Genomic DNA, 27,068 nt, shown 5'->3' on the forward strand with positions numbered 1-27,068 from the left:
ATCAGCAGTGGCATTAGATTCTCATAGGAGCACAAACCCTACTGTGAACTGTGCGTGCACATCATCTGGGTTACAAGCTCCTTATGAGAGTCTAATGCCTGGTTATCTGTCACTGTCTCCCATTACCCCCAGCAGGGACCCTCTAGTTGCAGGAAAACAAGCTCCCACTGATTGTATATTATGGTGAGCTGTATAATTATTTCATTATATATTCCAGTGTAATAATAATAGAAACAATGTTCACAATAAATGTAATGTGCTTGAATCATCCCAGAACCATCTCCCCACTCCCACCGAACCGGTCCATGGAAAAATTCTTTCACAAAACTGGTTCCTGGTGCCAAAACAGTTGGGGACTGCTGCAATAGATAGTATTTGTTGGTTTCAGGATTCTTTTAGATTTCTTAATATAGTGCTTTGTTTCTAGACCACACCTATTACTACAACCATTTTTAATTTATACTGAATTTTGGCAGGGGAGGCAAGGGCAGGAGGGAAGCTTTTATAGGAGGACAAGTATTGTTAGTAAGTGATCAAGCAATCTGGGTGTGGTGGCTCATGCCTAGAATCCCAGCACTTTTAGAGGCCAAGGTGAGCGGATCACAAGGTCAGGAGTTCGAGATCAGCCTGGCCAACATGGTGAAAGCCTGTCTCTATCAAAAATACAAAAATTAGCTGGGCATGGTGGTGGGCACCTATGGTTTCAGCAACTCAGGAGGCTGAGGCAGGAGAATCACTTGAACCCAGGAGGCAAAGGTTGCAGTGAGCCGAGATCCCACTGTACTCCATCCTGGGCGACAGAGTGAGACTCTGTCTCAAAAAAAAGGTAAGTGATCAGGCAAAGGACTGAAAGGAGAGAATGAGGAAAACAAAAACTATTTTAAGTTTCCAGGTCTGAAAGACTTTATGATCAAGGCCTTTTTTATAACAAATACCCCGTTAGATTTTTTTTTATTTTTTAACTTTACAAAATATTTTTTAGTTTGTGCCAGGAAAACAGAATCTTTAGCTTGGACCAAGGCTCCTAGGCACTGGCCAAGTATAAAAGGCATACCTCTAATCTGCTCCATTTAGCTTGTGTTTCTTTATTCTTGGCTCTGTCATTTATCATGGGTTGGAATTATGAACACTCAAAAAATTCTGCTAACAAGGCACGGTGTTTTCCATGCCTGAGTTAACCCACTGCCCTTTCCTAAATGCCAAAGATGGGGAGATGGGATGGACTTTCCTGGAGCACTACTTATATTTAAACCTGAGTCAGTTTTGAATTTGGAAGACACATTCCAGCCAGAGAGGGTGTATCTTGGACCCATGTTCAAGTGTATCATCCACCCAAATTGGTTTTATTTAAGAAACAGATAAAATATCTTAATGTATCTATTATTTCTAGCCAGAATTAATTTCCTTATGATTTAATTAATAGACCTGCCTTGGCTCATCTTGACTTACAGAGCTGGGGTTCAATTTTCTAGACCTGTTGTCACCAATTAACAGTCCTCAGGGGAAGAAACAGAGTCCATAGGCAGAATTTAAAAGCCATGTACAAATTTAAGCAAGACATCTACAGTAACTGAATTATTGAATGTTTTTGCTTTTGGCAAGGCAAGGCAGCAGTAGAAGATGAAAAGTCATCAAAAGCATCAGGTGTGTATGTGCACATGACATTCTAAAAAAGAACAATGAATTATTCCTTAATCATCTATTAAATAAGCTAAATTTATTTTTTGAAAAATTTAAGCCCAAGAGGAGAAAATATGAAAGGAAATGTTAGTTATGAAAAAGGTTCTAGGTAGTCAAGAATTCCTTTTCTTTTCTGAAGCCCACTTAAATTCGTTTGCAGAAGTACTGGGGGGTCTGTCAATCACGATTCTGGTTGTTAAGTAGCATAAGTGTCAGATCAAGGAAAAAAATCCTTCTCCTCCTTCTGTTGTGTGCAATAAAGTAGCCCATTTAAAACTGGATTCACAGTAACCAATCGTGTCAAAGCCATCTTCAGATTCACCCTAGTAGGATGGTGACAGGTAAATTAACAAGGAAATTGAGAACAAGGAGGAAAGCTACTACCTGGGATAAATTCAGGTTGCTTCCTCCCCCTGCCCTCCCCACCCCACCCCGCCCTTCAGTGACTTTCAAAATGTCAGCAGTCAGCCCTGAAGTGTTTGGAATGCGCACTGAATTGCTATAGGGATAAATATACTATTGCCAGAATCTTCTGCAGGGCAATCTTATTAGAAATCAAAAATTCCTGGGCTGGGCGCAGTGGCTCACACCTGTAATCCCAGCACTTTGGGAGGCTGAAGCAGGCAGATCACTTGATGCCAGGAGTTTAAGACAAGCCTGGCCAACATGGTGAAACCTGTCTCTACTAAAAGTGCAAAAATTAGCTGGGCACAGTGGTGGGCACCTGTAATCCTAGCTACTCAGGAGGCTGAGGCAGGAGAATCACCTGAACCCAGGAGGCAGAGGTTGCAGTAAGCCAAGGTTGTGCCACTGCACTGCAGCCTGGATGACAGAGTGAGAGACTCTGTCTATAAAAAAAAAGAAAAGAAGAAAGAAAAGTAAGCAAATGTAAGAAGTTGTTTATCTCATGGAAACTACAAGGAAAATATACCAGAAAAATACACTGGGCTGGGTGCAGTGGTTCACACGTGTAGTCCCAGTACTTTAGGAGGACTGCTTGAGCTCAGAAGTTTGAGACCAGCCTGGGCAACATAGTGAGACCCTGTTTCTACTTAAAAAAAAAAATTAGCTGGTTGTGGTGGCATGCACCTGTCATCCCAGCTACTTGGGAGGCTGAGCCAGTAGGGATCACTTGAGCCTAGGAGGTTGATGCTGCAGTTAGCTATAAACACACCCCTGTACTCCAGCCTGGGTGACAGAATGAGACACTGTCTCCCCCCCCGCGCCCCCCCCCAAAAACACATTATGTGACGTAGTTCATTTGATGATTATTTACATAGTTATGATAAATATTAAACATGGAGCCAGCCAAAATTTAGTTTGTCTATCTGAATCTCTCTGGGATGTTTTAGCCTGCTGCAGTCTAGACCATTTCTGTGTTGGGTGTTGTTCTGGAACATTCCTTGTTATCCTTGGGATTCCTTTCACCTTCCTTTCAGGCTGAAGCTCCTCTTTCCTAGAGGCCTTGATTTCTTTCAAACTTTACTGTCATTTGAGTCAAAAACCTTCTCCAGTCATTTCCCTAGGAAGAGTATATGCACTTTTTTCCCAATAGCCTGCATGTTTACAAACCTTTCTGTTTAATTGCTAGTTTAAATGGTTATGGAATTCTGATTGAAATAGTTTTTCCTCCAAATTTTAAAGGCTTTTTGCTCCATTACCTTCTGGGCTCCATTGTTGCTTTGAGAAGTACAAAGCATTCTAGTGCTTGATGCTTTCAGACGTGTTTTTTCCTCTGAAAGCTTGTAGGTTTCTCTTTGTCCCCAGTGTGATGAAATTTATAAAAATATGTCTTGGTGTGGATCTTTCAACTCTTGAGCTAGACCCTTTCCGTTTGAAAAATCAGACCCTTAATTCTGTAATTACTTCTTTATTTCCTCTCCTTTGTTTTATTATCTTTTCCTGAACTCTTGTGATTTGGAATTTGAACCTCTTGTTATTCTCTACTTTTCTTACCTTTCTTCTCCTATCTTCCAACTGTCTTTTTTGTTGTATCCTTTAGAGATGTTACCTTTCTTTTAACCCTCCTTTTGATTTTTTTTAATTTCTATTATCATGTTTGTATTTTCAAAAGCTCTTCTTTTTAAATAGAAATTTGTTCTAGTTTCATAGACAAAACCATCTCTTAGCTTTTAACTATGAATAATTTTCATAGTTGATTTTTGTTTGTTTTGGTCTGTCATGCTAGAGGCTTTCTGAAGATGCCTGACAAACAGTCCTGTGCTCAAAATTTAAAGTAAGGCATAAAATAATTACTCAGAAGCTCTGTGCTCATAGGCGGAGCTTGTCAACTTTGTGTTTCTGTGTATGGCAATCTTGCTGGACAATTTAGATAGGAAACCTCCAATATCATTATCTTTAGGTCTTTACTCTTTGGCAGTCAGATTCCCCAGAGATGAATCTTCCATTCTGACCCCTGGGGATATAAGACAGGCTACCAAAATTCTACAATGAGGAAGAAGGTTGAAGATTCAGCATTCAGAATCTTTTCTTTTTCATCCAGTATTCTCTGCCCCTGGTCTGTCTAGGGTCCCCTGGTCAGAGGCCGTCTTGTATTGTCTGCAAGATAACAAACTAGGGTCTTTTACCACACAGGAAAAGAACTGTCACCTGGCCATTTGATGTTGTGAAGTTGCGGTGGAGGGCTCTGACTGAAACAGACTTTTTAACCAAACTTTTTCTTTTTGCCCCACCTTCATTCGCTACCTTCTTTAGAGATATTGTGAGCCTTCAATTTTGCTTCACAGCTTTTTCCTACTGCTGACTTGAATATTCAGCTTTCTGCAGTCTAAGTAATTTGCTATTTCCAGCTCCCGAATTTTGTTGCTTTCATTTCTCCCTTATCATCTGTCATAATACCGTTTGTTCTTTTCACAACAATCATCATCTTTAATTATTTTCTTTTCTTATTTATCTCTGCCACTAGAACATGAGCTCACTGAGGAGAGACCAGTTCTTATTTATTCTTCATGCCTATCACAGCACTGAACTATGGCGCAGAGGGTAGGAATGTAGGCTCAGGAGTCTGGGTTCAAATCCCAGCTCTACCACTTAGGAAGTACATAGCCTTGGATAAATAATCTCTCTGTGCATCTCATTCTTCATCAGCAAAAGTGGGATAATAATAAACATTTCTCCGAGAGCTGTTTGGATGATTTAGTAATTCAAATAAAGGCCTTAGTACTTATCTGACACTTGATAAGCAAGCAGTAAATGCAAAGTAAGGCAGGTGCAAGATAGGGCCAGCACAGTGGCTCACACCTGTAATCCCAGCACTTTCAAAGGCCAAGGCAAGCAAATCACCTGAAGCCAGGAATTTGAGACCAGCCTGGCCAACATGGTGAAACCCCCTCTCTATTAGAAATACAAAAATTAGCCGGGTGTGGTGGAACACACCTGTAATCCCAGCTACTTGAGAGGGTGAGGCAGGAGAATTACTTGAACACCGGAGGCAGAGATTCCAGCGAGCCAAGATCACGACACTGCATTGCAGCCTGGGCAGCCTGGGAGACAGGGCGAGACTGTCTCAAAACAAACAAACAAAAAGCAAAGTGAGGCAGGTGCAAGATAAACAAAAATCAATAAGTGAAAAGAAAGAATAAGTATCCTAACACGTATGGTTTAAAAATATGGCTGCTATATAATTTCATACTTAGATGAATTTTGTGCATGTACTTCTATTCCCTTTGATTAGATTAATAATGTTAGGGTCTTCTGTGACTTTTTCTCCAACAGGATATCCATCACAAGGGTCACTGCTGACATCTCACTTGCCAAACGCTCAGTATTAAACAATCCCAGTAAGCACGCAATAATAGAAAGATCGAACACAAGGTCAAGCTTAGGTAAGTCTGTGCAGTGAGCTTAAGCTTTTTAAACACTCCTCTCCTGAAGCTGATGATGATAAGATCTAGCAAGATGATAATTCCATGTGTCACAAGGTATTGAAAAAACAGACGTGTGTTGCCAGTAGCTATTGCTGCGATCTTAATGATTTCATGGTGTGGAAGGATTTGTTATGATAGTTTCAAGGTAAGAATTCCACAAGCTGTCAGCATTAATGTTTTGGTTCTCGTTTGTTTTCACTAATGTGAGCTTTGGTGCCTGCAGACTCTAAGATCTCCTGGCTTTGCATCAGTGTTACCATGAGCAAGTTTATTAACCTTTTGAAGGTTCCATTTCTTCATCTTAAAAAGGAAATAAAGTAACTACCTTGTAGAATTATTGCAAGGATTAAACATAATACATGCTCTATAAATGACAGCCATTATTATTGTAAATATTCCTTAATTCCCAGTGTGTATCAATAATGAAATCATACTCAGGAGAGTGTAATTTGTGGGTACGGAAATCGGTAAAGGATGAAGTGAATCCCTGGTTATTTTTATTGATATAGATATGTTTGTTTTATCTGTAAAGACAGCACAGGGAGTTACTGTGTTTACAAGGTGGTATGTGGATACTGCATATTAATGTGTACCAAACTGATCAAATTGAGACCCTTCAGCTGCTTTTTAATCTTTTTGGCACATGCTTCGAGTTTAGGTTAATCACTGTTACACATGTTGCTTACTGGATTGTTAGGTTTGTTTTTATAAAGTAAATTTTCTGAGAGTTGTGTCAGATCTTTCAGCTTTTTTTTTCATATATATATTATTCCACTTTAGGTTCTGGGGTACATGTGCAGAACATGCAGGATTGTTGCATAGGGACATACGTGGCAATGCGGTTAGCTGCCTCCATCCCCTCATCACCTATATCTAGCATTTCTCCTCATGTTATCCCTCCCCAACCTCCCTACCCCCACTGTCCCTCCCCTAGCACCCCCAACAGACCCCAGTGTGTGATGCTCCCCTCCCTGTGTCCATGTGTTCTCATTGTTCAACACCCGCCTAGGAATGAGAATATGCAGAGTTTGATTTTCTGTTCTTGTGTCAGTTTGCTGAGAATGATGGTTTCCAGATTCATCCATGTCCCTACAGATGACACAAACTCATTGTTTTTTTTATGGCTACATAGTATTTTTATTCTGTTTATATGTTAGATATACAAATCCTCTGAGGCTGGTTTCTAACATAGAAGTTCTTCATTTACTCTGAAGCATGATTATATAAATTATAGAAAAGCTGTTACAAATAATAAACTTTATCTGTTAGTAATGAGCAAGATACATTATAGAACTTGGTTTTGCTCCTCACCTAACAACCCTTCATTGACAAAGCTTCAGTAACAGGTTTAGAAATATATTCGAGGAAAAAATGTGATCACGTGTTTTGCTTATAGCAATTCCTTTTTATGTCCTTATCATCTGTCACAGTTAAAATTCTTTCCACACGTCATCTGATGCTCACAAGAATTACTTTTTATTTTTATTTTTTTGAGAGAGGGTCTCACTCTGTCACCCAGGCTGGATTACAGTGGCGTGAATCATGCCTCACTGCACCTCGACCTCCTTGTCTCAATCCTCCCTTCTCAGCCTCCTGAGTAGCTGGGACTACAGGCACATGCCACTACTCTGGGCTAATTTTTTGTATTTTTTGTAGAGATAGGGTCTCACTATGTTGCCCAGGCTGGTCTCAAACTACCATGTTCAAGCGATCTTCTTGCCGTGGCCTCCGAAAGTGCTGGGATTACAGGCATAAGCATTGCATCTGGCCAAAAATTATTATAGAATGCTCATTTCATAGATTGAACTGATTAACAAAGTCAAGTGATTTTTTAGATTCATCAGTGGAATTAATTACATAACAGATTTGCCTGGATTGCCAAGATTTTTTTTGCAACTACTGATGATACATTGTTTTTAAATAAATCTTCCAATCTGTGTGTTTCATTGAGCATACACTAGATACCAAATATCATGCGAGAAAACCTGTGAATAAAAAGATGAACTGATGAAGCCCCTTTCCCACAAGGAGCTGGGTGTAGCCATAAGGCAAATCAGTGAAGAACCTGTTGAAATAGAGGAGATAAGCAAAGTGGTTCAGCATTGAACTGGCTGCCAAAGAGCTGATGTTGCAGGAGGCACAGGCCATGGCGAAAGGCTTTTCCAGGGAGCTGATCTTGAGCTGGGACTTGAAGATGACAGCATTTAGCCAAGAAAAAAGGAAAAGGAGTGGTGACATTGATAATGATTTGAGACAATGAAAGCTACAAGAGGCTTCTGAAAAACACTGGTGCTTCATTGAAGCTAAAACGTATTGTTTTAAAAAGGGGGAGATGGGATATGACACCAGAGAGATAGGCAGGAGTAAGACATAAAAATTTGGAGCTTATTTGTATTAGTCTGTTCTCACACTCCTAACACAGACATACCCGAGACTGGGTAATTTATGAGGGAAAGAGGTTTAATGGAATCACAGTTTCATATGGCTGCAGGGGGCCTCACAATCATGGTAGACAGCAAAGGAGGAGCAAAGTCACGTCTTACATGGCAGCAGGCAAGACAGAGTGTGTGCAGGGGAACTCCCCTTTATAAAACCATCAGATCTCATGAGACTTACTATCGTGATAACTGCATGGGAAAGACCTACCTCCATGATTCAGTTACCTCCCACCAGGTCCCTCCTGTGATACATGGGAATTATGGGAACTACAATTCAAGATGAGATTTGAGTGGGGATACAGCCAAACCATATCATTATTCTTAAGGCAGCAGGGGGACCATGTACAGACTGGAGGCATTCATTCATCCGTTTAGCAAATACTTGAGTATCAACCATATGCCAGGCATTATTGTTAGCACCCAGGGACACAAAAGTAAAGGACACAAAGTCCTCGTTCTCATAGGTTTTGTTTTACAGGAAGACATGGACAAAATCTTGTATATATAAACAGATAGATGGTTGGCTGATGGTTGAGAATTCTAAAAGCAGCAGCAGACCAAGAGGTAGAGAGTGAGTCAAGAAGGAGGCTGTAATTTCATTACAATAAAAAGTACAAAAATTCCAAAAATGTGGCATTAATACACCATGAAAAGGGTACTCACTTATTGTCTGAGTGCTGAAACAAGAAGGTAAAGTATCGCCTTGTTTGACTTCAGCTACGAGCATGCATGTTGAGGGACTCAAATTTTTCACGACTCTCTATGTCCACAAATGAGTATAAAAGTGCATCAGGTATTGATTTTGGGGGTTATAAATAAATTTGAGTATTGAATAAATAGAGAATCCATGAGTAAACTATGGACCATATTTTTGAAAGCCATAAGTTTATACATGTGATCAGAGAGGTGAGAATGGGAAGGCCAAGACAAGCCCAGATCCCTGAAGAGCACCAGTATTTGTGGGGTTGTCAGGGAAAGAAAGGTCTTGAGAAAGAACAAGAAATAGCTGTCAGAGGCACAGTAAAACTGTAGGAGAGAAGAATCAGTCATTAGAGAGTGTGTTTCAGCAGTCCAAATGCCAGAGGTCTAGCACAATCAAGGCTGGCAAAACCCAGTGACTTTCCAGACAGGGCATTTCCATCCTTGATTTAGTGCTCTATGGAGGGACAGATACCTGGACTACAAGAAAGATGGCCATGGGGACACGGGACACAGCCCAGAGAATGGATTGTGACTCAGACCAGCCAACTGTGTCATCTGGACTCCTAGGAAACACAGTATGTAAAAACTTTCTAATAGTTTCTAAAGAAGAAGAATGTGGCTGCATATAGTGGCTCACACCTTTAATCCCAGCATTTTTTTAATCCCAGCATTTCGAAAAGGAGAGTCAGGGACCTGTGGGATAATACTAAAAGGTCTAGCATCAGTACCACTGAAATACCAGAAAATGAACAAAGTGTGTGGGGCTGAACATATGCTTGAAAAAATAATGGCCAAAAGCTTCACAAGTTTGGCAGACAGACATGAACCTACAGATTCAAGAAGCTGAGCAACCTCAAACAGGATGAACTCAAAGAAATCCATGTCCAGTCATATCACAGTCCAACTATGAAAACCAGAAAAAGAAACTTAAAAGCAACCAGAGAAAAATAATTTGTCCAGTTGCTTTTAAGTTTCTTTTTCTGGTTTTCATAGTTTTAAACCAGTACTTAGTGGATATTTACAGCATTAAATGTTATTTAGAAACCAAGAAAGTTTCCAGGTCAGATGTCAAAATAAATCCAACCATCATTTTCATTTCTTCCCTACAAATTATGTGTTGTAGGGAAGAAATGAAAATGATGGTTGGATTTCTCAGAAATCATAGTGAACAGGAGGAAATGGATCAGTATTTTCAAAGTGCTCTCAACGCAGTTACCTATTCAGTGAAAATATCCTTCAGGAATGAAGGTAAAATAAAGACGTTCTCAGATGATTAAATACTAACAGAATTCATACTGCCAGTAGAACAGCTCTATAAGAATTACTAAAGGGAATCCTCTAGAAAGAAATGAAATGATACCAGAAGGAAGCCTGGAAGATCAGTAATGAGCAACAGAAATAGTAAATGTGGCCAAGAGCAGTGGCTCATACCTGTAATCCCAGAACTTTGGGATGCCGAGGTGGGTGGATCACCTGAGGTCAGAAGTTCAAGAGCAGCCTGGACAACATGGTAAAACCCCATCTCTACTAAAAATACAAAACTTAGCCAAGCATGGTGGTATGTGCCTCTAATCCCAGCTACACTGGAGGCTGAGGCAGGAGAATCACTTGAACTCGGGAGGTGGAGGTTGCAGTGAATCAAGATCGCACCATTGCACTCCAGCCTGGGTGACAGAATGAGACTCTGTCAAAAAAGAAGAAAGAAGAAGAACTGGTTATATTACTATAAGATATAGACTCCGGAGCAGAAATTACCAAGGATAAAGAGTGACATTATATAATGATAATGATAAAAATTAAATCATAAACAAGATGGACAATACTAAATGTATATACACCTGACAGTGGATCATTAAAATACCAGAGTCAAACTCTAGCAGAAGTGAAAGGACAAAGCTGCAGTTACAGGTGGAGACTTCAACACTCCTTTCCCCCCAAAAAAGCAAGACTGTAGAAGAACTGGACAACATCAACCACTTCCATTTAATTGATACTTACAGAACATCATTTAAGGAATGAAAAATACGCATTCCTTTTAAGTTCACATGAAACATTAAAAATACAGTATATCCTAGGTTATCAAATCTTAAACAGAATTGAAATTATACAAAGTATGTTCTCTGATTCTAATGGAATTAAACTAGAAATCAATAACAGATAATAAGATGATTTCAAAATACTTAGAATTGAGTAATACACTCGCAAATAATCCATGAGCCAAAGAGATCTCAAGAGAAATCAGAAAATATACTGAACTAAACAAAAATGAAATAATATGTCAAAATCTGACACAGTTAAACCAGTACTTAGTGGGATGTTTACAGCATTAAATGTTATTTAGAAACCAAGAAAGTTTCTAGGTCAGAAGTCAAATCCTAAGAAACTAGAAGAACAGAATAAACCCAGAGCAACCGCAAAAAGGGACATGATACAGATATGAGTAGAAGTCAAATTGAAAACAAAAAAGTAATACAGAAAAATCAAGGAAACCAAAAGCAGGTTCTTGGAACAGATACATAAAATTGATAAACCTCTAGGTAAAATGACAAAATATACATAATGTACATGTATATGTCAATTGACTGTGTTACTGGTAATGCTTCCAGTCAACAGTAGGCTATTAATAGCTAACTTCTTGGGGAATTAAAGGTAGTAGGTGGATTTTTAACTGTGCAGGGAGTCAGCACTCCCAACCGCTGCATTTTCAACTGTAGAGTCACAGAAAGTCTACCCATATGACCACCGTTAACATAATTACCTCTTAAAAGGGCCTATCTCCAAGTAGAGTTACCTTCTGAAGCACTAGAGGGGTTGGGACTCAACACGAGTTTTGGAAGTGGGGGTATACTTTAGCCCATAGCACTGTCTTTCATTGAGTGCCTTCTGAGTGCCTTGGAGGCTTTGCATCTTCTGTTCCCTCTTCTCAAATTATACTTCTCTCTCGTGTGACAGCATCTGTGACTCTTGGTGTAACTTAAAACTTAGCATTTTACATTTATTTGAGTGAGTGCCTTCTTGTCTGTACTCTCTGAGTTTTGAGATTGAATCCTTTGCTTCATCAGTCTCCTCACTGCCTACCACAGTGACTGGCATATACTAGACACTTGGTAAAACACTTAGGGGATAAATGGGCAGTCCCACCTTGACTCTGCCTTCCACCTTCCCCTACCACTCTGGGGTTTATGACCTATGTTTATGCAATCTCAGAAACTGGTTTTGGATTCAGCATTTGTTATATATCATTGCAGATGACACCACTCAAGGAAAAACAATCTTGAACGGAGTCAGAACACCTGGTTTCTGGTATTTTATACCTTAGCAGGTGCCTGACTACATAGCCTTTCACATCTGGTGATTGTAGGATTTTTTACCATATGGTGATGGGCTTGAACTAGAAACGGCAAATATCTGTATCACTATACTCCAGGGCAAATAAGTTATTTTCTCTTGTTGTACACTTTTAAGTTGTATTTTTGTATTTTTACAGACATTAAGAATATTTTAAAGTTTTAAGGAAAGAGGTATTATTGCTAGTATGTTGCCCCAGAAGAGGATAAAATGTTATTACAGTATCAACACTAAAATCCTTGCTTTTATTGAAGTCAGTTTTCTTGTCCTTTAAATGCATTTCTGTGTCATATTTTTCTGTCTGCAAAATAGCTGCATATTTTAGGCGAGTGGATCACAAGGTCAGGAGATCAAGACCATCCTGGCCAACATGGTGAAACCCTGTCTCTACTAAAATACAAAAAAAAAAAAACCTAGGTGGGCATGGTGGTGCACATCTGTAGTCCCAGCTACTCGGGAGGCTGAGGCAGGGGAATAGCTTGAATGTGGGAGGCGGAGGTTGCAGTGAGCCAAGATCGCACCACTGCACTCCATCCAGCCTGGCGAAAGAGCAAGACTCCATCTCAAAAAAAAGTATTGACACTTCAGAGATCTAACTGACATTACATCAGTGATTATGTTTAGTATTCCTGAGCAGCTGGAAAGTGAGTTGGAGGAAAGGTAAACAACTGGAGTTTGGGTACAGAAAGACCACTAAGAATGATTATTTTAAGCATTACTTATTAGTTGGAAGTTTAGTTAGCCCAAGGGTGGGTAGGGGTGAACAGGGGGTGTTTATGTTAAAACCACCATTTCTCTTATATAAATTTAGGAAAAAGTGTATTTGAAAAATTTACCTCAAATTTAATGGATGAGATTAATTAAAAGTTTTGGGTTTTTTTGTTTTTTTTTTTTTTTTTACCAAATGTTTTAGTCTGTTTGGGCTGCTTTAACAAAATACTTTAGGTAACTTACAAACAACAGAAACATATTGCTCAGAGTTCTGGAGGCTGGGAAGTGCAAGATCAAGGAGCCAGCAGATTTGGTGTCTGATGACAGCTTGCTTTCTGATTCAGAGAGAGAGCCATGTTCCTGCATCCTCACATGCTGGAAGAGGCAAGCATGTTCCTTTGGGTTTCTTTTCTAAGCTTACTAATCCCATTGGTAAGGGCTCTGCCCACATGACTTAATCACTTCCCAAAGGCCCCCCCCCTTAATATTATCACGATGGAGATTAGATTTCAACATGTGATTTTGGGAGGAACATATTTGGGGTGCATTGCACCAAAAGAGGAAGGACGAAGCACACTGAAGGTATAATGTGATAGATAAAAATGTGCTTTTATGCATTAAAAGTTTTTAGAAAACATTAGTTATGTAAAGAAAGTGTAGAATGTTGTCTCTGGAGTTCACTATGCTAATGTATTATTGTATGGGAGGGAAAAACCCTGGAGAATTTGAAGCTTTACTCACATTTTGGGGGTGGTACAAAACTTCTTTGCACGTGTGGATGGCTTCATATAGGTTCATAAAAGTCCTGCCGTTTTCCTCAGTTGTAATATTGGTGAAGAATCATATTTAAAATATTTATAGTAGCATTATTTCTACTTTTCAAACTTGGAGAATGCAAATGAACACTATTATGCTCTTAAAATAAAAGTATTACTTAAATTAGTAGAAAGTATACAGTGATACAGATATTTGCCAGTTTCTAGTTCAAGCCAATCACCAAATGGTAAAAAATCCGAAAACCACATGTGAAAGGCTGTGTAGTAAGGCACCTGCTAAGGTCTGAAATACTGAAAACCAGGTGTTCTGACTCAGTACAAGATTGTTTTTCCCTGAGTGATGCCATTTGCAGTGAATTTGATTGCATTTACTTAAACATCTACCTTTCCTCAGGAAGCAAGCAAGCAGTTTATGGAGAATAAAGGGCTGATGAGAGCAGATTTTATAATTAGCCTTGCAATGACTGTTGATTTTATGAACTAGTTGATCTTTTGACTGTAATTTTCTCCTTTCTTTTGAGCCATCCATTATCAGGGTAGCTGTGCTGATCTTGAAAAATTAGCACAATTTTTGTTATACTAAATTTCTATGATGGCCCAACTAACGAAGTGTCTCCATTCAAAGGGAGTACTTCACTGCTATATAAATTTGGTTGTAACATGTATTTGTTTTGAAGACATGTTTAAATGACTCTTTTCTATAACAGTAGTTTTTGCCATTGTTTATTTAAAAAAAAAAAACTCTTGACTCATTCATTGATATATAGTTGGCATTTTTTGAGTGCCAACTATATATCAAGCGCTGTGCTGAGGAGAACTAGAAATAATTTCATATTATATCAAGCTTTCAGTCATTTCACTGCCTATTGGAAAAATTTTTAATTACATCACGGAAAGAGATAGAGATAAGTATCAACAGAGGTAGGTACAAAGTCATACTTGACATTTATTACGTACAGATGCTTCTCAACTTATGATGGGGTAATGTCTCAGTAAACTCATTGTTAAGTTGAAAATATCATCAGCTGAAATGCATTTAATACACCTAACCTACCAAACATAACTTAGCCTAGCCTACCTTAAAGATGCTCAGAACACTTACAGTAGCCTGCAGTTGGGCAAAGTTATCTAACACGAAGCCCATTTTATAATAAAGTGTAGAGTATCTTATGTATTGAATACTAACTGAAAAACAATGGTTGTATGGCACTCAAAGTTCAGTTCCTACTGTATATATATTGCTTTCATACCTGTAAAGTTGAAAAATCGTTAAGAGAAACCATTTGAGTCATGGACTGTCTGTACTTACTGTAGGCCAAGTACTGTAATTACTGTAATGGAAGTGTTGCGTGTTGATTCATTTAGTCCTCGTTTCCGTAATACAGATAAGAATACTTAGGTTCTAAGAGGTTCAGTATGTTACCCAGTGACCATACAGCTCAATGATGCGATGACACTTCATTTCTGCCCGTAAGCCACTTTGATGTATGGCACTGGGAACACAGAAACAGAATTTACTGAGCCTGGGGAAAAAGGTGGTTAGAGAAGGCTTTACAGATTCTTTTTGTAAGATAAGGCACATTGGTCAAAATTAAGAGTTTTGTGTCTGGTAATTATGAAAATGGTGTTGGAATTACACGTATGGCATTAAATAACTCATACTAGAGCTACCTCCAGGTCTTATAAATTGCTAACTGACCACTTAGGTGTCCCTCAACACTAGTCGCAATGAAAGTAACCATCTACTCTCTGTGATTACAGTATTGTTTGATTACAGAAACCTCCTTGTCGTTTCTAACTTAAGTTCATTATCACCCAGGTACTAAGACTAGTACCCATCAGTTATTTTTCCTGATTCTCTTCCTTCTCCCACCCTCTGATAGGCCCCAGTGTGTTGTTCCCTTCTGTGTGTCCATGTGTTCTCATCATTTAGCTCCCACTTACAAGTGAGAACATGTGGTATTTGGTCTTCTGTTCTTCCTTTGTTAGTTTGCTATGGATAATGGCCTCCAGCTCTTTCCATGTCCCTGCAAAGGATATGATCTTGTTCTTTTTTATGACTGCACAGTATTCCATAGTGTATATGTACCACATTTTCTTTATCTTGATTCTACCCCTTTGCTATTGTGAATAGTGCTGTAATGAAAATACATACATGCAGGTATCTTTATAATAGAATGATTTATAGTCACGTGGGTATATAGCCAGTAGTAGGAATGCTGGGTCAAATGGTAATCCTGGCTTTATGCCTTTCAGGGATTGCTACACTGTCTTCCACAATGGTTGAACTAATTTACATTCCCATCAACAGTGTATAAGCATTCCTCTTTCTCCACAACCTCACCAGCATGTTCTTTTTTGATTTTTTAATAATAGCCATTCTAACTGGTAGGAGATGGTATCTCATTATGGTTTGATTTGCATTTCTCTAATGATTAATGTTGTAGTTTCTGTTCTTTATCTTAGAGGAAACAATGATTGCTCCTGAGTTATTTATAGATATTAGAGGTATAAAGCATAGAAAGGTGTTATTCATTTTTCAGTTTAATTCAGTGGGATGTAGCGAGAGGAAGAGAGCTTGCCCCATCTTCAAGATGCTGAGCTGCATTCTTTCATTAGCTAGGACAACTAGAAAGAATCAAATTGACTTTCAGTTTCAGAAATGAACATCAGGGAAGTTTTTGACATTTCTTTGAGTAAATTCTGAGCATGATATGTATATAAGACTACCAGAAAGATCTTTATATATGTCTATATATTAAAAGCTATGTTAATATATTGATATAATAGAAATAATATCTGTGCATGTAATTTTTAAAATGTTATCCAGATTTTATACAGTGAGCATATATTACGGCCAGGTGCAGTGGCTCATGCCTATAATCCCAGCACTTTGGAAGGCTGAGGTGGATAGATCACTTGAGGTCAGGAGTTCGAGACCAGCCTGGCCAGCATAGTGGAACCCTTTTACTACTAAAAATACAAAAAATTAGCTGGGCCTCGTAATCCCATGCCTGTAATCCCAGCTACATGGGAGGCTGAGGTGAGAGAATCAGTTGAACCAGAGAGGCAGAGGAGGTTGCAGGGAGCCAAGACCGCACAGCCGCATGCCAGCCCGGGAAACAGAGCGAGACTGTCTCAAGAAAAAAAAAAAAGCCACATATTAAACTGTAAGTGCTCAAACCTTTAAATGCAAGGAGTTACACTGAAAGTGTGAGATGATGTGATTGTGTAAACACTTATTAACAGGTGAAGCAAAGATGAAAATCTTTGTGATCTGATTTCTTAATGCTTGCAATAAATATTAATTTAGGTTGGAACTTGAGTGGGCTCAGTGGCCCAACATTATTTTAAAGCTAGTATGTCATGTAGTTTGGGCCCTGATTTTACAGATATCCAGGTAAACAAAAGGACTCAAGTCGTAACATATTGTGAGGCAGAGATCACAATAGTGATCAGGGACTCACCTCTTCTTGAATAATGTACTACTTAAAATTATCTCCAGGAAGCTTGTGGCATGGACCTAACTACCTAAGAGGTATAAAAAGGTAATTGTAAGTCCACATTTGCTGGCATAAAAGTCTCATGGAATTCAATCTCCATGACTGCGGTGGGAACCGCAAACTATATATCATGCATGCTGCCTAGTAATAGTAGCTTCTGGCTATTTAAATTATTAAATTTTAAAAATGGAGTTGCCTGTTCACACTAGCTTAGTAGCCACAAGTGATTAGCTGCTGCCACACTGGACTACATATAGAGAATATTTCCCTCATTGCAGAAAATTCTGTCAGGCCTGTTTTTGACTCTTTGGAGATCATGGAGCAGTAGATGAACTGAATGTAATTTTCTTGGAGTTCAAGTAGAATTTTAAATGTTTGGTGATAAGTTTCTATAAAGTTTATACTTTAGATTTCTGTAGTGCTGCCTCTGAAAACTGCCCTTTTACAACATGACTATTAAAGGGGTATTCCTTTGGTTGGAAAATATGTGGTGTGTTTCTGGATAAGTTTTTACTGGTGCCAATCATGTGTCTTGTTTTATGTTGTATTTCAGCCTGTTAATAAACAGCTAGACAGCATACAGGTGACATGTAAACACGGTTCAGCCCATGCACCGAAAGGAAAACCTGTAATGGTTGCTAGGGCAAGGTAATCTGCAATGAACACACGAAGATATTTCATGGTTCTTACTTTACAACAGTTTTATGAAATTTTATGGAGTGGAAGCACAAAGAATGTCAGCAGAGAAAGCTAAGAATTTCCATAATCCAAGTATTATACTAAAAGTAAATTCTGTAGCTGAGAGAAAAATTCCTTAAATCCTAATGATGTGTGGAAAAAGAGCCCTTTCCAAAAGGATAAATTACTGTTGTCATTTTTTATCAATTCTATTCCCTATAAGCATTAACATAACGGCTGACTTACCTTTCTGTTGAAGAAAGATACCATTTTACTTTATCTTAAAAATACTGCACTTTAAACTGTTTCACCTTTTACAGCGGAAGTTCAGAGTGAAATTGAAAGGATTTTTGAACTTGCAAGAACATTGCAATTAGTGGTCCTTGATGCAGATACGATTAATCATCCAGCTCAACTCAGTAAAACCTCCTTGGCCCCTATTATTGTATATGTAAAGATTTCTTCTCCTAAGGTAAGTAGGATTGCTACTGTTTGCTCTATAATCGAACTTCACTAAAACGTATTTTATGTTCTGCTGTCTATAATAAGGCTATTGTGATAATAAGGCTATTGTGATAGCCTTTATCACGTATACAGAATCTGAAGAGACATGGGAGTCAAGAATTTCTAAATTGATATAAACAAGGCATGATTAGTTTCATGGCTTAGAACGGCCATTCTCAAAGTGTGGTCCATGGATCCCTGGAGGGTCTTGAGCCACTTTTAGACTGTCCATTTAGTCAAAACTACCTCCATGATACCACTAATACATTCTTTGCCATGTTCACTGTTATGACATACGCTTGGCTCATGCAAAAGCAGTGGTGGGTAAAACTGCTGGCGTTTGAGCATGAATCAAGACGGTGGCATCAAAGCACCAGCAGTTACTGTAGTCATCACCACCATGCTTTCACAGTTCACGGAGGAAAGAGCCATTTTCTCTTAAGAATGTCCTGATGAAGTATTACTTTCTTCACATACAATAAAAGCTTATTACTTTTATTGAATCTTGACTTTTAATATTCAACGTAATAAAGTATACACAAAGCTCTTGTTGCATACCAATGAATGTCAGAAGGAGAAGCACTGGTGTGACTGAGTTATGAACTAAACTAGCCATGTTTTTCATAGAATTTTTATCTCAAACAACAACTGACAGGCTATGCTTTTTCAGACTTGGGTATAGCCGATTTTTCTTGGACAAAGCAAACCTGTCACTTCAAGGAGAACAGCACGTGTTGACAATTGTAAAACTCAAGCTTTCTGACAACAATCAGAATTTCAGAAAACTTGTATGTACCTCTGAGAACTTGGAAGCTTCCCAGTAATTATTTCTCTGATGAGATCAAGGATAATACAGTGTTTCAGTACTGTGTAATGAAATACGTCGACATTTGGAAGATCTGAAGTCAGTGAACCATTACTGTGTGTATGATCAGTGAATAATAAGGAACTACCATTTGTTGAGTTTGGTGTGGTATCAAAGATGACTATCTGAAAAGGCTACTAAATTGTTTCTCCTTTTCTCAATTAAAAATCTGTAGGACGTTGGACTTTCTTCACATATTTCAACCAAAGCAAAACATTGCAGCAGGTTGACTGTAGACGCTTGGGAGACTTCAATTGTCTTCTATGAAGCCAGCCATTAGATTTGTCAAAAATGAAGTTATTTTTATAAAAAATAAATTAATAGTTTTCCATTTTAGCTAATTTAAAGAGGTTAAACATTTGAGATCTGCTAGCTTAGAAAAAATGTGAGTGCTTAAAGCTTGCAAAGGTGATTTATGTTAATTTTGCAGATACTCTTATAGCTCAATCTATTACAAGCCCCTTGGGTGTGTATACAAAGGCCCCAGAGAAAGGAGTCAGTAATGTACCTTGTAGTTTACCTCAGTGTACTTACTACTCTGTTAAAAACTCCTCATCTTTTACAGGTTTTACAAAGGTTAATAAAATCTCGAGGGAAATCTCAAGCTAAACACCTCAACGTCCAGATGGTTGCAGCTGATAAACTGGCTCAGTGTCCTCCAGTAAGTTATCCCTATATACAGCGTAATCCAGTGTCCTCCAGTAAGTTATCTCTACATACAGCGTAATCCAGTTACTGAGATCAGACCTGGCTTTTTTTTTTTTGAGGCAGGGTCTTGCTCTGTTGCCCATGTTGGGAGTACAGATCATAGCTCACTGTAGCCCTGAACTTCTGGGCTCAAGTGACTGTTTGGCTTCAGTCTTCCAAGTAGCTGAAACTGTAGGTGCATGCCCCCATGGTCGGATAACTTTTTTTTTCCTGTAGAGATGGGGTCTTGCTATGTTGCCCAGGCTGGTCTAGAACTCCTGGGCTGAAGCCGTCCTCCTGTCTTGGCCTTCCAAGGATTACAGGCATGAGCCACCATGCCTGGCCAGATTGGCATTGTATTTTTAATAAACAGTCAGTCAAACACCTGTCAGAGAAAAGAATCCTCATCACTTAAAGTGGTATTCATTCCAAAGGAAACGCTCCTCCCTCATTCCATGACCATATGTTTTGAGCACAAATAATCCAAATGATGATCCTAGCTTACAAAAAGCTACAGTACATCCTGTAGTAACTTCACTTTGTTAATACCTAACATAAGATCATGGTTCCAAAAATTTGGCTTGTATGATGAGTCTATATAAAGTTGGTATATTATTCATTTTTGATCATAGGGAGCAAGGTATCTGCTCTTAATAACTATTTGAGACATTTAATCAATTTCTAAGCAATGAGTTACCTAGATTGTTTCTTACGGCCTATGCTTTACATACAATGCCTTGAGGCTATAGAGCTTTCCTAGGTTTACTTTTGGAGGTAGGGTCTTGCTCTGTTGCTTAGGCTGGAGTGCAGTGGCAGCCTCTCAGCTCACTGCTGCAACCTCTGCCTACCGGGCTCAAGCAATCCTCCCACCTTGGTCCTCCAAGTAGCTGGGACTACAGGCGCATGCCACCACGTCCCATTAAGTTTTGTATTTTTAGCAGAGACAGGGTTTCGCCATGTTGCCCAGGCCGGTCTCAAACTCCTGACCTCAAGTGATCTGCCCATCTCAGTGGCTTATGGGATTACAGGCATGAGCCACTGTGCTGGGCCACCCCCACTTTGTAAGCGCAGCTATTTCAGAGGCTATAAATATTTGATTGCTTAATATGTTAAAATTTATGATGAATTTTAAAACATCTTTTGAAAAGTGACATCTTTTTTTCTCTAGTGAACTAATCTGAAGTTTGGACAATGTCAGATTATTAATGGTTTCAGCTGCTTCTGCCCAATTTCACATCCTAATCTTACCTTATTAATTTCTAAATTCAGATCTCATAATCTTGGGCTGGGCATAGTGGCTCATACCTGTAATCCCAGCACTGGGAGGCTGAGGCGGGCAAATCACTTGAGGCCAGGAGTTCGACACCAGCTTAGCCAAAATGGCAAAACCCCAGCTCTACTAAAAATAAAAAAATTAGCTGGGCATGGTGGGAGGCACTGTAACCCTAGCTACTCTAGAGGCTGACACATAAAAATTGCTTGAGCTGAGATCAGGCCACTACACTCCAGCCTGGGCAACAAAGTGAGACGCCATCTCAAAGATTTCATGATTTTGACGTGAAGAATAGGCTTCTTCCTATTCTGCTCAAATATATACACATCTCTTTTCTATCATAGTATCCATGTCTTTTTTCATTGAGGATAGACAAATGTCCTTAACAACTGTTACCATTCTGGCCATTATTAAGCATTCATTCAGTGCCCTAAACAATGATTTAAGGTAGCCAGCCACTTGCTGACTAAATAAAAAGGAGACAGTAGGAGCAAGTGCAAAGGGGTGCAGCTCATGAGCCCTCAGTTTTCTTATGGAGGTGGGAAGGGGGTGAAAACTGGGTTGGTGTCAATGTGGTCTGGAATGTCTGCCTCTGCAGGAGTTGTTCGATGTGATCTTGGATGAGAACCAGCTTGAGGATGCCTGTGAGCACCTTGCCGACTATCTGGAGGCCTACTGGAAGGCCACCCATCCTCCCAGCAGCAGCCTCCCCAACCCTCTCCTTAGCCGTACATTAGCCACTTCAAGTCTGCCTCTTAGCCCTACCCTAGCCTCTAATTCACAGGTAAGGGGAGTTTTTATGTATTCTATTCATACAGTCTTCATAGAAAACAAGGTTGTCTATGGTGACACCGCTAGGATCCAAGCCCAGTAGCCTGCTTGGGGCTTGTTCCAGTGTATTAACTCTAAGCAAGTCCAGCATGAGCTGTGTACCTGTAAGAAGAGCGCACCAGACTATATATACTGGGAACATACACAGACTACAGAAACTTTCTAAACAGCAGCATAAACTGTGGAAGTGGATTACCTAGATTCAAATCCTGGCTCCACCTCTTACCAGTTCTGGGGTGGATAACCTCAGGCAAGTTTCTTAAGTGTTCTTGCCTCAGGAATAATAATGGCAACCCATCCATGACGCTGCTGGAATTACTAATCTCAAAAGGCTGTTGTGTTAATGAGTTATTATATGCGAAGGGTCAAGAGCAGTACCTGTTCCATATTGTATCTTATAAGCATTTGCCATTTTTAATATTCTTGACATACAGTCAAGCAGAGGTAGTTTATGCCCCTGTATAGAAAAATATCAGGGACCTGCATATCTGTATTTGAACCACAGGAGAACATATAAAAGAAGAACACGTTCCCTGCTTCTTTTTAAAAGAAGAAGATTATCGTGAGCACTGTTCTAGGCACTTACAAAGTCCAATTTTATATAGTATAAGGCTTATAAATGCTAAATGTTACCAAAGGGATTAGGCTAGGTTAGACTTCATTTCAGCTTTTCAGATGCTTAAAAAGGACTCTGCCTGAACGTAGCTGCTTTGTGACATGTTCTGTACCCACTGACCTTGGTTAATATCCAGTGTGCTCCTTTGGCTGCCAGGGTTCTCAAGGTGATCAAAGGACTGATCGCTCCGCTCCTATCCGTTCTGCTTCCCAAGCTGAAGAAGAACCTAGCATGGAACCGGTCAAGAAATCCCAGCACCGTTCTTCCTCCTCAGCCCCACACCACAACCATCGCAGTGGGACAAATCGCGGCCTCTCCAGGCAAGAGACATTTGACTCAGAAACCCAGGAGAGTCGAGACTCAGCCTACGTGGAGCCAAAGGAAGATTATTCCCATGACCACGTGGACCACTATGCCTCACACCGTGAGCATAACCACAGAGATGAGACCCATGGGAGCACTGACCACAGACACAGGGAGTCTCGGCACCGTTGCCGGGACGTGGATCGAGAGCAGGACCACAACGAGTGCAACAAACAGCGCAGCCGTCATAAATCCAAGGATCGCTACTGTGAAAAGGATGGAGAAGTGATATCCAGAAAACGGAATGAGGCTGGGGAGTGGAACAGGGATGTTTACATCCGCCAATGACTTTTGCCCTTTTGTGTGTGTGTGTGTTTTTTAAGTGTTTGGGGTCTACATTGCAATCATATGTGATCTGTCTTGTAATATTTTGTATTGCTGTTGCTTGAATAGCAATAGCATGAATAGAGTATTAAGACACATTTTTTTTTTCTTTTGTAAGTGCTACATAAATTGGCCTGGTATGGCTGCAGTTCTCCAGTTGTATACTGGACTCTTCAAAAACTGTTTTGGGTAGCTGCCACTTGAACAAAATCTGTTGCCACCCAGGTGATGTTAGTGTTCAAAGAAATCTAGTTGATGTATCCAACAAGCCAGAATCAGCACAGATAAAAAGTGGAATTTCTCGTTTATCCAGATTTTTAATACGCAGGCACCTGATTTGCATTTTCATTCATGGACCACTGTTTCTTGCTTGTACCTCTGGCTGACTAAATTTGGGAACAGATTCAGTCTTGCCTTACACAAAGGGGATCATAAAGTTAGAATCTATTTTCTATGTACTAGTACTGTGTACTGTATAGACAGTTTGTAAATGTTATTTCTGCAAACACCTTCTTACATATAATATATATATATATATATCAGTTTGATCACACTATTTTAGAGTCTTAATGCCAAGTCAGCAGATTTGCTTTATGAATTACAGGGACTAGAAATGCCACATTCAGGAAATTTGTAATAACATTGTCTACTCACCTATCCTCATTCTAGTAGAAAGTCTGTACATACTGTAAATATGTGTGACTTGAAAAGGTTTGAATTCTGAATGTCATACCATTCTTGAAAGTTTGTAATTTTCACCATAAATTATGGTAAACACAAAACTCCAGAGGTGGTTGTCCTCCCTACAGTTCACACTGATTGTGACACATTCTTTGTAGCTAGTGTCTGTTCTAGTCACTGCACTGGAGTCTATGAGCCGGAACTCGCTATATGCACGTGTGTGTGTCCATATGTAAGAGTGTGCACAAGTGACGGAATGGCTGAGATAAATTGGAATGCTGAAGACTAGCGGAGAAACTAGAGACTGATATCGAGCATTCTGTCCACCTGGCTCTGTATTTAATTGTGCTATATATGTTGCTTTAATAACCCATTGAGCAGTCAGGGAATGTGAGTAAGCTTGCTGCCAAAGGTAACTAGGAAAGCATTCATCTGCTGCCTCCTTGTTTTTGCTCCTAGAGAGTAAAAATACAGGCAATTTTACTGTGAGTGTTTCACTGGAAATATATAATCTGTGTGTGTTAGAGTATTTGTTTGAGTAAGAAACGTTTACACAGCTTGTGGAATTATTTCGTGGGAAAATAAATTTTTATAACTTCTCCCACTTCATTTTCTAACCTTGCCTACCATTGCTGTTGTTTATCTCCCAGTTACCTCTCACTCCTCCCCACCACCAACTCAGCAGGTTCACCGTCTGTCAGAACCCAGAAGTGCTTCTTATAACCAAAGTTTCTGTTCTTCAGAAGTAATCAGGGCAAAAATGGGGTGACTTAAAGTGAATAGAATGTTAGTATTATCCTACATAAGACATCTACTCTGAAAGGGAATCCTGAAGGCCTTATCTCCATGCCTCAATTACACTGCTCTAAGACGCTTAAAATGTCATCATATTTAAGGCTAAGACCTTTTCTGTGTCTCAAGTGTCTGTTTTGTCCAATTATAACTGGATAAGACAGTATTAGGAGTGCAAGTAGCTGGCACTTGAAATTTGTCCCTGGAAAATGCCTGTCTAAAATTATCTAACTTCAGATCTGCACATGACCTTATGTAACAAAATAATCGGCCAGGTGTGGTGGACCATACCTGTAATCCCACACTGTGGGAGGCTGAGACCGGTGGATCACCTGAGGTCAGGAGTTCAAGACCAGCCTGGCCAATGTGATGAAACCCCATCTCTACTAAAAATACCATAAATTAGCAGGGTGTGGTAGGGTGCACACCTATAATCCCAGCTACACAGGAGGCTAAGGCAGGAGAATCGCTTGAACCCAGGAGGCAGAGGCTGCAGTGAGCCAAGATCATGCCACTGTACTCCAGCCTGGGAGACAGAATGAGACTCCACCTCAAAACAGAAACCAACTATTTAACAAAATAATAGTTATAAAATAATCTTTGTTTTGCTTCCTTGATTACTCCAAGTTCTTGCCAAATATGCCTAGATTTTTACAAGTAAAACCGTTTTACATTTAACTCCTTATTTCCCTTACCCCCAAGAAAATTCAGTATTAAAAATGATTAAGCTGGGGTGGTAGAGTGTACCTGTAGACTCAGCTACTTCGAAGGCTGAGGCAGGAGGATCCCTTGAGCCCAGGAGGTGGAGGCTGCAGTGAGCCGTGATTGCACCACTGCACTCCAGGCTGCTGACAACCTGGTATCTGAAAAAGAAAATAAAAATTAGTTACATATATAATGTTTTATCAGCTTACATATAATTAATTTCCCTCAATTTGTTAATTAGCTCTATACTGTTTACATGAATTTATTTATTGAATATAGAAACAGTCTTAATAAACTTGACAATTCTTACATTGGTAGGAGACCATATTCTAATTAAAATTGCTTTTATAAAATATTTGATAAAACTTTTGTCATGGTAAGACATTCACAATTACTAGTTCAATCCTTTCTTGCTATTTCATCCCAGTTAATGATTTCGGAATAAATTCTTAAACACAGCTGGTATTTATGATACTTGCTATCACTAATCCCTTCAAAGAGTAATGGTGAGAGTTGCCATCTTTTTTATTTTGTACCTGGATTCTTAGCTTGCACTTTACTGTGGAACGTATTAGTGCAAATCAGAAATTTCTCAAAAAACTAGCTTGAAAGATTTGACATAACAGCATCTATACGTGAAAACTGTTTAGTGGGCATATGTGTCAACTGTGTAGTAAATTTGTAAATGAAAAAATGATCCCAAGGGCACTGGGATATTTACTGACCTGTGGAATGTAAAATTATAATCTCTTCACACAACAAAAGCTTAATCTTAACCTACTCAGTTATAGAACCATGATTTTTGTAGTCAACCTAGGAAATGCTGGAAATGTATTTAATAGTTCATTTCTTTGTTTTGATCATACCCATTTCAGTCTTTCCTATGCTCTTTCTCCACTGCTCATTTAAGTTACTGTTACAAAAAGGTGCTGCTAAATGTAGGATGTCTTAGTCATGTTGTATTTTGGGACAATGCCACATTTTTAACATGGTCTGCTATGCATTCCTGTTAAAGCAACATTCACTGTCAGCTACACTGAACTGTCTAACAAACCTGGTTTAAAGTAATTCATATAAAACAAATAAAGAGCTGGCTTCTGCACTGTTTATTAGTAGTATTAATTGCCATCTTAGGAATGACTGATGTAGTTGAGACTATATTAAATATTCACTTCCCACCTGCGGGGGCATCTTTCTTAAGGGCAATGCTAAACACTTTATGTTCTTTGAGTAATCTTCCTATGATGTCTGACTTTTAAAAAAAGCTCAAGGTGGATAAAAGACTTGTTAAAAATCTGAGCTGTAGTAGAATAATCTGGGTCCCTGATGGGTTCTGGATCAATTTCTGCTACGTTGTACTTTTAACTATGTGTACTTTGCTTCTTTCAACTAAAACATAACGCAGGGTTTTGAAGTAAATGTACTCACTGTTGAACTTAAGTATTTTTTCTGTTTCATAGAAATGTTAATACTAAATATGTTAAAATGCATATTAATTTTCTCTCACATTTCCCTGATTTTTTCACCTTCTTACTGCATTTTATCCTCGTATTTCCACGTCCCTTAAGATTATGTGATTTTCCAATTTGCATAAGTTTTTGAAAAGTAGAAACCAACTAAAAATTGGCTACGTTCAAGGAAAAATTCTGAACAGTATTCTTTGTCTTGTTTTCATTATGTAAGTATTTTTCTTCTATTTGCTGG

General features: G+C 39.1%; 2 protein-coding genes across 13 annotated transcripts in view; one reads left to right on the forward strand and one right to left on the reverse strand.

Moving 5' to 3' along the window:
* The window catches only part of CACNB2 (calcium voltage-gated channel auxiliary subunit beta 2), a 402,304-nt gene extending 375,833 nt beyond the window's left edge, over positions 1 to 26,471 (forward strand). For all 10 annotated transcript variants that reach the window (XM_002750080.7, XM_002750077.7, XM_009000003.5 and 7 more), the window contains 5 exons: positions 5,416 to 5,525; positions 18,044 to 18,195; positions 19,658 to 19,753; positions 21,651 to 21,836; positions 22,656 to 26,471. In XM_002750080.7, coding sequence (XP_002750126.3) covers positions 5,416 to 5,525; positions 18,044 to 18,195; positions 19,658 to 19,753; positions 21,651 to 21,836; positions 22,656 to 23,150 — 1,039 coding nt within the window. In that variant the 3' untranslated portion in view covers positions 23,151 to 26,471. The remainder of the gene's footprint in view (positions 1 to 5,415; positions 5,526 to 18,043; positions 18,196 to 19,657; positions 19,754 to 21,650; positions 21,837 to 22,655) is intronic.
* Positions 17,721 to 27,068, reverse strand: part of NSUN6 (NOP2/Sun RNA methyltransferase 6) — a 59,229-nt gene continuing 49,881 nt past the window's right edge. For all 3 annotated transcript variants that reach the window (XM_035306893.3, XM_017974089.4, XM_054258499.2), the window contains 2 exons: positions 25,407 to 25,522; positions 17,721 to 20,164 (listed from right to left, as the gene is read on the reverse strand). The gene's annotated coding sequence lies outside the window, so the exon portion shown is untranslated. The remainder of the gene's footprint in view (positions 20,165 to 25,406; positions 25,523 to 27,068) is intronic.

Source organism: Callithrix jacchus, chromosome 7 (assembly GCF_049354715.1).
Source record: "Callithrix jacchus isolate 240 chromosome 7, calJac240_pri, whole genome shotgun sequence".
Taxonomy (NCBI): Eukaryota; Metazoa; Chordata; class Mammalia; order Primates; family Cebidae; genus Callithrix; species Callithrix jacchus.